Genomic DNA, 12,123 nt, shown 5'->3' on the forward strand with positions numbered 1-12,123 from the left:
TGAGTGAGTGAGTGAGTGAGTGGGTGAGTGAGTGATTGAGTGAGTGAGTGAGTGAGTGAGTGAGTGGGTGAGTGAGTGAGTGAGTGAGTGAGTGAGTGATTGAGTGAGTGAGTGAGTGAGTGAGTGAGTGACTGAGTGAGTGAGTGAGTGAGTGAGTGAGTGAGTGATTGAGTGAGTGAGTGAGTGAGTGAGTGAGTGACTGAGTGAGTGAGTGAGTGAGTGAGCGAGCGAGCGAGTGAGTGAGTGAGTGCGTGCGTGAGTGAGTGGGTGGGTGAGTGAGTGAGTGAGTGAGTGAGTGAGTGAGTGAGTGAGTGAGTGAGTGACTGACTGACTGACTGACTGACTGACTGACTGAGTGAGCGAGCGAGTGAGTGTGAGTGAGTGACTGACTGACTGACTGACTGACTGACTGAGCGAGTGAGCGAGCGAGTGAGTGAGTGAGTGAGTGAGTCAATGAGTCAGTGAGTGAGTGAGTGAGTGAGTGAGTGATATGGAAAGTAGAAACGCTGCGTTGTGTGTTCCAGGTCCGTTTGAAGCCGACTTGCGGCCGGGTATAATCGAGTCGTACCGCTCGGTGCTGGTGCTCGTCCCCTCCCCGCCCAGTAACCCAGACTACGCGCTGTTCGAGAGAGAGGTGGACCAGAAGAGCAAAGAGCCGCCCTTCAACTTCTCCTCAAAACTCACCAGACGGGTACGCTGATGTTTTTTTTTATTTATTGAAACAACAAAGTACAAGACACAGAGGTGGAAACTCTAGCCGAAGCTAATATCAATCACACCCCTGACATAGAATACAAATTACAGGTATGACAATGACAAAACAACAAATGAGCGTTCGTATATACAAGACTAACGGCAATATAAATCATTCGGCAACTGTAAATCGTTGGGTATTAAGGTTTGAGTAAGAATCAGAATTTTTTTGTTAACTTGATGATGTTGATGATCTTATCTGACTTGATATTGATAGAATTTCTTCTCAATTGCTGATGGCAGCATGTTTACACGGAAGCAAATCATTAGTAATTTTTCTAAGAATTGGGCCAGACAACATCTTAGTCCAGTACAATAGCTACGGATACCTATGGTGATATTTAAAGGTTTGCTTTGTCCAATAAACAATTCTAGTAACAATACTTAGCATTTGGAACCGTATGTACTCGTACCACTATGTTGTGACAATACCTAGCTCGATCTCACAGTAAACAACTCATATATTAGCCATGATGAAGATGACAGACGGTCATCGAAACGTTGGCTCATGTAAAACAAATAGTCGTCAATAAAGAACTTCTTCTTTTTTGTTTTTGTTTTCAGATTCCCCGTACTGCGGCCTACCTGTACGACTCTGTTATGATCTACGCGCATGCGCTCCACGGGACCATTCAGAAAGGAGGAAGTGTCACAGACGGACAGGCCATCATCAAGAATACAATCAGCAGGCAATACGAGAGTAAGGAATATAAAATCATAATATCAAGAAACATAAAATCATAATATCATGAAAGTTCATCTGTGTTGGTAGTTACATGTTTAAAGTTTTAAAAAACTTTAGATCCAACACAAAAAGTTCTCTCACCTAGAGCTGTCAACATATGATAGTGGTATATGAGTGTAATGTTTGTATAGAAGTGTAACGTTGTCGTTTTTATATGATTGTGTAGTATGAGTAGCGTTATGTATTTTGGAATCCAGGTGGACTAGTTGCTTTTGCAGTAGTCACTTTTGCAACTAATGGATATCCCAATAAAATATCAAAGACGAAGTGGCAACAAGAGATCCGAGATTCCGGACCTATGGGAAGTGGTTCGAGTTTTCGTGAATGCATTGGAACTGGTCAACTGTGACCTTCGGTACTCGCAAATACGACCTTCTCACAGATAGAGAAATCCCACAGGATAAAACACGTATCTTGTTAGAACGTGGCAGAAAACCCCCGAAGGATAATGTACATATCCCAGATCGTGACCACGCACAATTTCTACCCGCAGAATCGGTCTTTTCCGCGTAAGTCGTTCATTTCTCCGTAATTGCCAGATGAAATGGGGCAATAGTGGATTAAGAGTTAATCTCCTATATCATTATATCCTGAGTGATAAAGTAATAGGCAATTATAGGATATCACATCGCGATTTAAGGCTCGTTAGGTGATAAAGTGTCGAAACTAAATGCGACTGACGCTTTGCGGAGATGAAATTGTTATATGAACCACATTAATATTGGTGCTAATTTTACCGTCGCGTAGTTTGTGGCTTGGGGAAAATTTTGCTCGCTACAGGTCTTTAGGTGCGATGTGGGAAGAATCACAATATTAGGGTCGAGCTGTCACGGATTTTGCTCAAGACCCCTTTGCAGGATTTTCAATTCTCATTTTGTTATCAATTCTGCTCGGGTGGCTGAGCTGTGGCTTTGTGTGTCTGCTTGTCCCAGTAGCTTCGCTTGTATGGTGGGTGGGAGATGATTTTGACAGTAGATTGATGGGGAATGCAATTACTACTTCCCATTTACTACTTCAAGCTTTACCTTCCTGCAATCCAATTGACCAAATATATCCAGTCATTTCCCTTCAAACATCTCTGCTGGGCAAAGCCACACAAAACCCACCGAAAACAATCCTCCGTACCTTTGACAAAGACTGGGGTTGTACAGCCGAAAATTGGCGTAAATCCAAGCCTTTGTGTTGGAAATTACAGTTTAAACTTTCCTCATACTGACAACACAGGTGAACTTTCAAGATACTCCGCTGTTAATAACTGTATCACCACTACGTTCCGCAGGCGTTCTTGGGAACATGATGTACATAGACCATAACGGAGACGCCGAGATCAACATCACGGTCCTGGCGCTGAAGCCGTACTCGGACCCGGCCACGTCAGACCACACGCACGGGCTGCTGCCTGTAGCCATCTTCCGGGAGGAGGACGGCAGGCCGGTCAGTAAGGCAACACGCCATTTTCCCTTTTGTGCTACGGCATCTTTGGGCATCTTTCTACAGGGAATGGGGCACATTAATTTTAGACAGAGACATGTTTTGGAATGGGACACGTTTTGGAATGGGGTACATTTTAAATTGAGGCATGTTTTGAAATGGAGCGCGTTTTGGAATAGAGCATGGTTTGGAATGGGGCACGTTTTGGAATGGGGCACATTTTGGAAGGAAGCACGTTTTGGAATGAGGTACATGTTAGATTGAGGCACGTTTTGGAATCTGTTTTGGAGGACGGCAGACCGGTAAGTAAGGCACCTCGCACACCGTCATATTCCGAATAGGGCCATTCTTTTTTTTTATTAGTCATACACACAAACAGAATATAGGACCTAGTGGTGGCGCCCTTAAGTTGGGAACTTATTTTGACACCACCACTAAATGAATACATACAATAAAGAAAATAAACATACACTTCAAAATATGTACAAAATTAAATTAAGGGTATTCCAAATGCATTCAAAAGCCATTCCTGTCTGTGCCATTGCATCTTTATTGATAGTGCACGTGTTAGAGTAGGACACATTTTAGACGGAGGCATGTTATGGAAAGGGGCACATTTTAGACTAAGATGTGTTTTGGAATGCAGCCCGCTTTGGAATGGAGCACGTTTTGGAATGGGGCACGTTTTGGAATGGAGCACGTTTTGGAATGGGGAACGTTTTAGAATGGGGAACTTAGACTAAGGCACGTTTTTGGAATGAAGCCGTTTTGGAATGGGGTAAATTTTAGATTCAGGCATGTTTTGAAACGCAGCGCGTTTTTTAAAGGAGCACGTTTTGGAATGGAGCACGTTTTGGAATGGGGTGCATGTAAGATTGAGACACGTTTTGGAATGTGTTTGGGGAATGTGCAGTCATAATCGTGAATATGCGAGGCTTTAGTTCTGTATTCCATTTGCGTGGATTATTTACGTACAACAGGGAGCTAGTATATTTGGCTCTACAAGTATAAGAGAATGACACATCAGCTATAGGATTCTGTGAAGACCCTTAGCTCTGTTCTCCAGGTGTTTCAGATCACGGCGCCAGACGGGATAGACTGGGTGGGGGGCACACCGCCTCTGGTGGAGCCACCATGTGGGTTCAGAGGTCAGAGATGCTTGACACAACCAGGTGAGGCAACGTCTGTGTGGGAGTGTTGTCTGTTTATTGTAATAGTATGTGTTGTATGTTTGTTGTAATAGTTTTTAGCTATATCATGTAATTTGTAACCGATCTTGTAACGCCGTAATTTTAACATAAAAGTGCAATAATCTAGTGCAATATTTGATGCTTATGCTTAAGTTATGTATGTATTGTATGTTTGTTGTAATAGTTTTTAGCTATATCATGTAATTTGTAACCGATCTTGTAACGCCGTAATTTTAACATAAAAGTGCAATAATCTAGTGCAATATTTGATGCTTATGCTTAAGTTATGTACATGTTAGATATATTCTACCTGTGTATCTCATTGTAAAAGCTGCCCATATCAGCCTGCGGGCTGCAATTAGCAACTTATATGTATGTTGTATGTATGTTCCTTTCGAAATAATAAACCAGTCTCTATATATATAATTGTCACTCACGTGACTATGACGTCAGAGTTGTCCGCCATGTTGGGTGGTTCAACCTAGAAGTTGCCAGCTGAATTTTAATTGCGTTCGGCCGAAAAGAATGGTCAAGCACTCTATATGAAATATTGTAAGGTATATATAACTGATGATACGACACATGATTAAGACACCACTCACAAAACATTTCCATACTTTGCCTTAAAGTGTTTGACAAGTGTCCTTGTTTGTTGTGTTGTATTATCCACAGATTTCGCTGCGGAAATATCCGGCAGTGTAATAGGAGGCCTCTGCCTGGTGTTGTTCATTATCGGACTGGTCGTGTACAGGTAGGAAAAAGTGTCTTCAAGCCCCTTTCATATCATTGTGGGCTGATAATTGATTGTAAAGACTGACCTACAGCGGTTTCCATTGTATTGAGACTATCCGTACCTTGCATAGAAGCCATTGCCATATACCTTGTAGTACTTGAATGTCGTGCTATTATGTATGGAAATGATTATTATTATATATAATATGTATTATATAATTATTACAAACCTGAAGCTGATGTGCGATGTTTTCGTGGCCTGTCAGAAATTACAAGTACGAGTCCGAGCTGGCCAGGATGCTGTGGAAGATTGACTACAGGGACATCGTGCGGCGCGGCATGAGGAGCAAACTCAACACCAGCAGCAGGGTCAGTACATCTCTCTCTCTCTCTCTCTCTCTCTCTCTCTCTGTCTTTCTCTCTCTGTGTCTCTGTCTCTCTCTCTCTCTCTCTCTCGTCTCTCTTTTAGTTTGAAAGGTATGAGAACATGGATATTAACCACACTTAAAATTTTATCACATAATATGTATAAACTAGGGCTGCGGACCGGTACACTGTACCGGTCCAATACCGTAAAAATCGTTTCGGTACAGGTCCAAAATACCGGATCATGAAGTAACGAGTATATACCGAAATATCTAGTTTACACTTTACACCATGTATATGACTAAAGATAGGTAACATACATTTTGTTATATCTAGTTTTTGTCAGTAAGTGTGTTCACTGTTCAGTAAGTGAGTCTGTGAGTCTGACTCTGAGATTAAGTGACTGAGAACTGAGAAAGGAAACATAATTTAACTTAGTTATGTTTGATGTTTTCTGAATAAGTTGACAAGTTGTCAACACTTTATTATTGTTTCTGTGTCATGATTGAAAAAGTGAAGAACACGTGTTAATTTGTCAAATTGTTCAGGTACAGGTACAGGTCCGGACCTGTACCTAAACCTCTGTACCGGTACCTGTACCTGTACCTGATGTTACGTTTAGGTACGCAGCCCTAGTATAAACCATTTCAATTGCGCAGTTACAGTAATACAATTTTGGCAACGCCTCTGGTGCAATATCAAGAGCATTGTATGTAATTAGTCTGCAAGAATTCTAGAAACCCCACAGAAATTTCTGTAACATTCTACGCACGCGAAGTGAAGATCTGTTTTTTGTTCCATTTTCCCACTAGTGCTTGAACGTTTCCCAGTTGACGATGAACAGTGACACAGCGCAGGTGTTCGCTCATGTCGGCTACTACAAAGGGGCCACGGTAGCCATCAAATGGGTCCACAAGAACCACGTGGATCTAACCAGGAGCGTGAGAAAGGAGCTGAAACTTGTAAGTAGAAAAGACAGTGATTCTCTGTTTTGTTTTCCGAAGTGTCTGTTTGCGTGTCTGTTTGTATTACCGCAGTTATTTCCACCCACATGTCACACTACAATATCAATCAGTCTGTGGGGCCAGTTCTTGTTCTTGTTCTTGTTCGGGTACTGCACAACACCCCTAAATTGGGGTAAAGCGTGCAGGGGAGTTGTGCGATGCGTTATTGCTGCGTCCTCAGGTGTTGTAGTACTGCAGCGTTGAACTTCGTGGGTTCCGCAGTATCTGTTATTTCTTGAGGCAAAGTGTTCCAGTCTCTGACAGTTTGTGGAAAATATGAATATTTGTAACAGTCTTTATGAAATGATAGTGGCTTGTAATTCTTAGTTATGGGGTGAAAAGAGTGATGGTATTTGCCATGTATCCATTGCATAGAAACCGTCTTCGCTTGTTGTCTATTTCTGCCTAATATTCGGCGTTTTGATTTTTTGTTCCACAGATGAAAGACCTTCGGCATGACAACATCGCCACCTTCATCGGCGCATGCGTCGACTCCCCTAACATTTGCATCATTACCGAATATTGTACGAAGGGCAGTCTAACGGTACGGTGTAGTTTTACTTCAAGATATCAATCTATTTGAGCCACATCATAGGCAAATTCCAAAAATTTTGCGTTACATCAGACAATAGAAACTATTCAAAATGATTGAACATTAGATACTGAATTGCTTATGACGTTTATATAAATACCATAATGTAGTGTGTTGATAAAGGTTTGACATCCAGGTAATAAGATACGCCAAAACAGTTACTAAAGCTACTAGATATGGTTTTGGAAATGGTCAAACATTCAAAAGATTGTCTTCTCGCCGGTTGAGCAGTTAGTATTGGAGGTGCTGACAAATATCTGGTGTTGTTCCTCCGTACTGTAGGACATTTTGGAGAACACGGACGTCAAGTTGGATACCATGTTCACGGCGTCCATCGTCACGGATATACTAAAGGTAACTTCGAATTCAGCGTATTTGTTCTGTTATAGAAACTATGAAAAATGCACAGTTTACCTTTACATACTTGAACGTCTGGCAATACGACGGGCCCAAGACTTAAACGTGGCGTAATTGGTTAACAGTGCCAGGAGGCTGGTACCGTTGGCTGTCTCTGTCTAATTCTATTAATAGCTGGTGTGCCTGCATACGTGTTGGGGCATCAGCAAGGTGTCGGGAAGTCTATATCACCCCCCGTCTCACTCTAGCGGCGGTTAATGTTGAAGATAGCTTCTTTTTTTTCGTAAGATGCTCGTTTACCACAGTCACTGTGTGTATATTAGGGCATGACCTACCTTTAGAATTATTGCTCATAGGTATCTTTAATGTGACGTCAAAAACTGGTCAAAAGTGCCTTTAAGTGCTTATAAGCCCACCACCACCACCAAGTTACGGTTAATGTGTAGTTTCTAACATGCTCGTTCACCACAATCACTGTGTGTACATTATCAGGGCATGATCTACCTCCACTCGTCCGAGCTGAAGTCCCACGGGAACCTGAAGTCCTCCAACTGCGTCGTGGACAGCCGCTGGGTCGTCAAGGTCAACGACATTTTTATGTTTACCGAAGGAAAACGTATTATTTTTGCTACCTTTGCTCTTCTTCTCCAAACCAAAAAGGTCAATGACCTGAACCAGACTGTTACCGTGGTAACTAGTGTTGGGTTATGTCGCATCATGTTGCAATTTTATAGCAGGAGGGATGTAGGCTCCTGTCACCATACATGTATATATGAATGCGTTTAAGTACGAATTAACAGAGCAGACCATATGCGAAGGTAAACTTTATGCATTTGGTTTGAAAATGTTACCTTTCTAGTTTAGATAATTTTTTATCTATTTATGAATCAAAAGAAAATAATTCAAATCATAATGCTGATAATGAAAAACTCAAGAAAATAAAGTACCCCATTTGCCCCAATGCCTATGCAGATTTCCCGTTGTTGTAGCTATAGGATATTCTATTTTATAAAAGAAGTTAACATAATTAAGAAAAGATTGAAAAGTCACATTTTTGGCCTTTCTACTTTTAGGTGACGGACTTCGGGCTGCAGGAGTTCAAGGCAGGCAGCAAGGACGAGGCCGGCGAGCATGCGTACTACCGAAGTACGTTTGTTAACTTTGTTATTCAAGTACTCTGTACTAAAAGCCGCCGCTAACAACAGATGCTCAGTGTGCATTCGTCTAATTAGCATGTTTCTGTTTGTCTGAACAAGGAGGTCTGAATCATTCGTTATTCATGAAAGCTGGCCGCTCTTCATTGAGGTCATGGGGGGAAAGTAAAATATATGATAACGATACTTAACATTATTTAAATTCTTGCATCAACATTATTTAAATTCTTGCATCTATACACATATTTTACACTTACTATGGTACAAAATATATACATTTTCATTTCAGGAAATATGATTTTCCGTTATATTTTCCTATCTATCCCCAGACCTGCTGTGGAAAGCGCCTGAACTGTTACGCGACCCTAGTGCGCAGGCGCGAGGGACGCCCAAGGGTGACGTGTACGCGTTCGGCATCATTCTGTACGAGATCGAGGGCAGGGAGGGGCCGTACGGCACATGCGCAGAGGACCCCAAAGGTCAGTAGGTCATGGCGCATGTCAAGTGACGGCATTTCAGCACCAAGGTCAAGGAACTTACTTTCTTGCTTTCTTCAATCTTGAATTATCGCTAAGGTAAATGATGTGTGTCTCAATAATTGAAACCCTTTGCACATGGCCCTATATACATGGCAAAATCTGTCGTTGTATTCTGATATTTTTATGGTAGTAAACACGAAGGGAGAGCCTTATTTAGAGCTGTCGACTCCAAGACTTTAAATCTTATTCTTGTGCTCTATTATTCTCACGTAGACTGTAGCGCAAACTGATGCGTGGTCTGTGTCACAAAGTAATACACGATGAACAAGCAGTCCGACTTGAACTATATTATGTAACGTTACCTGTACACTGCACGAAAAGTTGGATTTACCAAAGGTAGTAAATTCAGGTAATGTTAACTTTGTATATAGCAGCTGGCTTTACAATGGCAGTAAATAAAAGTCAAGTCCGGTTATTTGATTTACAACCCTTGTTTTAAAAGTCTGGAACTTGACTTTTATTTACTACCATTCTTAAGTCCAGAAGTGTTTATTTAAATAAAAAAAAGCAAAGTAAACATTACCCAACTTTACTGGTATTTACTGCCAATGGTAAATCTAGTTTTTCGTTCAGTGGTATAATCATGACTTCCTTGGTTCCGTCGCGCAGAGATCGTGGAGAAGATCCGCGGCGGTACGGACCTGTTCAGACCGGACACGCAGCACCTGGACTGTGAGAAGTTCGTCATTGACGTGATGCACGTCTGCTGGGCGGAGTTACCGGAGTCACGCCCGGAGTTTAAGGCCGTCAGGAACCTGCTCAAGCCCATGAAAAGGGGCATGTACGTACTTTTACCTTCAATTCAACTCTATCAAATTTATATGCGTCTTCTTTTGTCAGACCCACCAGTAGTTTTTCGTAGGGCTTACCAGCCTTCGACCAATCAGATACTTCCCTGCTTGTAAGTGGAGGTAAATTTATACTGGCCAATCACTTCACCGCTTGCGTGGGGTGTGGGAGTGATTTTGACAGCTGATTGAAAGGATGCGAGTATGTGGGTAGTACTTGGAGGAATTCAGGAAGCGGAGTGATACCCAACATCATACAATCCCCTCCACAGTTCCAATACATTTATAAAAACACAGTATACTTCCAGGAGGTCCTTGAACTTGAAAGTAACAAAAAAACTATCAAAACACTTTTTGTGGTTTGGGTTTTTTTCTACCTCAGGAAGTCCAACATCTTTGACAACATGATGAACATCATGGAGAAATACGCCAACAACCTGGAGGAGCTTGTGGAGGAGAGGACGCACCAGCTGGTGGAGGAGAAGAAGAAAACCGACGCTCTGCTGTACAGCATGCTGCCCAAGTAAGCTTTGCAGAGCAGTGTGGTCTTATCTAATGATGTGGTTTAGGGACTCGTTACCTTCGTCGTAAGATCTTTGTAAGATTGTCTGACTTTTGTTCCTTTTTTGACTTCCAAAAATTTGTCTTCACTTTATTTGCATATCAATCAATAGTTTGTGCTTATAAACCTGCATTTCCCCTCTGGTCTCTCAGTCACTGACGAAAGCTAGTGGATACTAGCTGAAACGTCTGACGTTTTCAAAATCATATCCAGTTGCTTGAGTAACTGCTTTTTGGCGTATCGTATTACCTGGATGTCTAACCTTCATCGACATATCTTTGTAAGATTGTTGCAAAATGGAGATGATGTAGGAACTCAGTCCTGCATGTGCCCTGCAAAATTCAGCCGCTTTGTCACCGAAATCGCTACCTTTCTTGAAGTGTATGACCAGGCCCTAATGAGTTTATATATATATATATATATATTTATTTATTTATAGAAGTTGTTGTCCAAACGGTAATTGAATTTCATACTAGTGTGTTGAAAAATGCGTTACTGAAAGTACTGTTTACGAGTACTGGATTTAGGATAAGGATAAGAGTGTGGACTTGTAAGCATCATAGCAAGGTTCACGAAATGTTGTTTTCGTCAATTCGCTTTCCCTTCTGAGCAAATAAGACTTACATTGTGCTGCCAAAAATGCAGAAGCGTCTGTATATTGACCACAATGATGCCCCATGTTCTGTAGAACCGTAGCAGACCAACTGAAGCGAGGGAAAAGGGTGGATCCGGAGTCGTTCGACATGGTGACCATCTTCTTCAGCGACATCGTGGGCTTCACGTCCCTGTCAGCGGAGAGCACGCCACTACAGGTTAGGCTTACACACACATGTACAATACAGACACATGCACACACACACGCGCACACAGACACACACACACACACACACACACACACACACACACATACACACACGCGCGCGCGCACACACACACACTCTCTGAAACACACACACACACATCGTGGGCTTCAAGTCCCTGTCAGCGGAGAGCACGCCCCTGCAGGTGAGGGTTAGTCTTAATTTTGAGAGAAAACATACACACGCACACACACGCACATGCTCGTGTTCACACATACACATGTATACACATTACACAAATATACAATACAGACATACGCACATACGTATGTATACACACAAACACGCACCCACAAATACACACAGACACACAGACACACACATATATATATATATATATATATATATATAATGTGTGTGCGTATGTATATATGTATATATGCACACACACATACACAATACAGACACATCCATACACACATACACACACACACACACACACGCATACACACACACAGTCACACACACACACACACACACACAGACATGAGACACAGCTTGTACTAACGTCACCTACCGATTTATTCCCGCACGTCACCTCCATCTGCCCTCCATGCCCAGGTGGTTGACCTGCTGAACGACCTGTACACCTGCTTCGATGACATCATCAGCAACTTTGACGTGTACAAGGTGGAGACCATCGGTGACGCGTACATGGTGGTATCAGGTAACTATCCGTCCTGCAATGCAACCCACCTGTACTAGAGGGCGCTATTGTGCTTTATCTACACTCATGTTCGGACAACTGTTAACATCCCGGATGTGTGTGTGTGTGTGTGCGTGCGTGTGTGTGTGCGTGCGGGCGTGTGCGTGTGTGCGTGCGTGTGTGTGTGTGTGTGTGTGTGTGTATGTGTGTTTGTGTGTGTGTGTGCGTGCGTGCGTTTGCGTGTGTGTGTGTATGCGTGTGTGCGTGTGCCTGTTTGTGTGTGTGTGTGTGTGTGTGTGTGTGTGTGTGTGTGTGTGTGTGTGCGTGTTAACTCGAGAAGGTTTAGATGGATTGTCTTGATATTTGATTGTCTTGATATATTTTACTGAACAAATGATACACTA

General features: G+C 42.3%; 1 protein-coding gene across 1 annotated transcript in view; it reads left to right on the forward strand.

Moving 5' to 3' along the window:
- Positions 1-12,123, forward strand: part of LOC109462683 (guanylate cyclase 32E-like) — a 42,005-nt gene that overhangs the window by 10,337 nt on the left and 19,545 nt on the right. Inside the window, exons 6-21 of the mRNA XM_019759243.1 lie at positions 525-691; positions 1,318-1,453; positions 2,778-2,932; positions 3,996-4,101; positions 4,792-4,870; positions 5,118-5,220; positions 6,030-6,179; positions 6,661-6,765; positions 7,096-7,167; positions 7,663-7,752; positions 8,244-8,316; positions 8,654-8,803; positions 9,473-9,644; positions 10,034-10,174; positions 10,902-11,025; positions 11,635-11,740. Of these exons, the coding sequence (XP_019614802.1) occupies positions 525-691; positions 1,318-1,453; positions 2,778-2,932; positions 3,996-4,101; positions 4,792-4,870; positions 5,118-5,220; positions 6,030-6,179; positions 6,661-6,765; positions 7,096-7,167; positions 7,663-7,752; positions 8,244-8,316; positions 8,654-8,803; positions 9,473-9,644; positions 10,034-10,174; positions 10,902-11,025; positions 11,635-11,740 (1,929 nt within the window). The remainder of the gene's footprint in view (positions 1-524; positions 692-1,317; positions 1,454-2,777; positions 2,933-3,995; positions 4,102-4,791; positions 4,871-5,117; positions 5,221-6,029; positions 6,180-6,660; positions 6,766-7,095; positions 7,168-7,662; positions 7,753-8,243; positions 8,317-8,653; positions 8,804-9,472; positions 9,645-10,033; positions 10,175-10,901; positions 11,026-11,634; positions 11,741-12,123) is intronic.

This window comes from Branchiostoma belcheri, unplaced genomic scaffold (genome assembly GCF_001625305.1).
Source record: "Branchiostoma belcheri isolate BF01 breed outbred unplaced genomic scaffold, Haploidv18h27 scaffold12, whole genome shotgun sequence".
Taxonomy (NCBI): domain Eukaryota; kingdom Metazoa; phylum Chordata; class Leptocardii; order Amphioxiformes; family Branchiostomatidae; genus Branchiostoma; species Branchiostoma belcheri.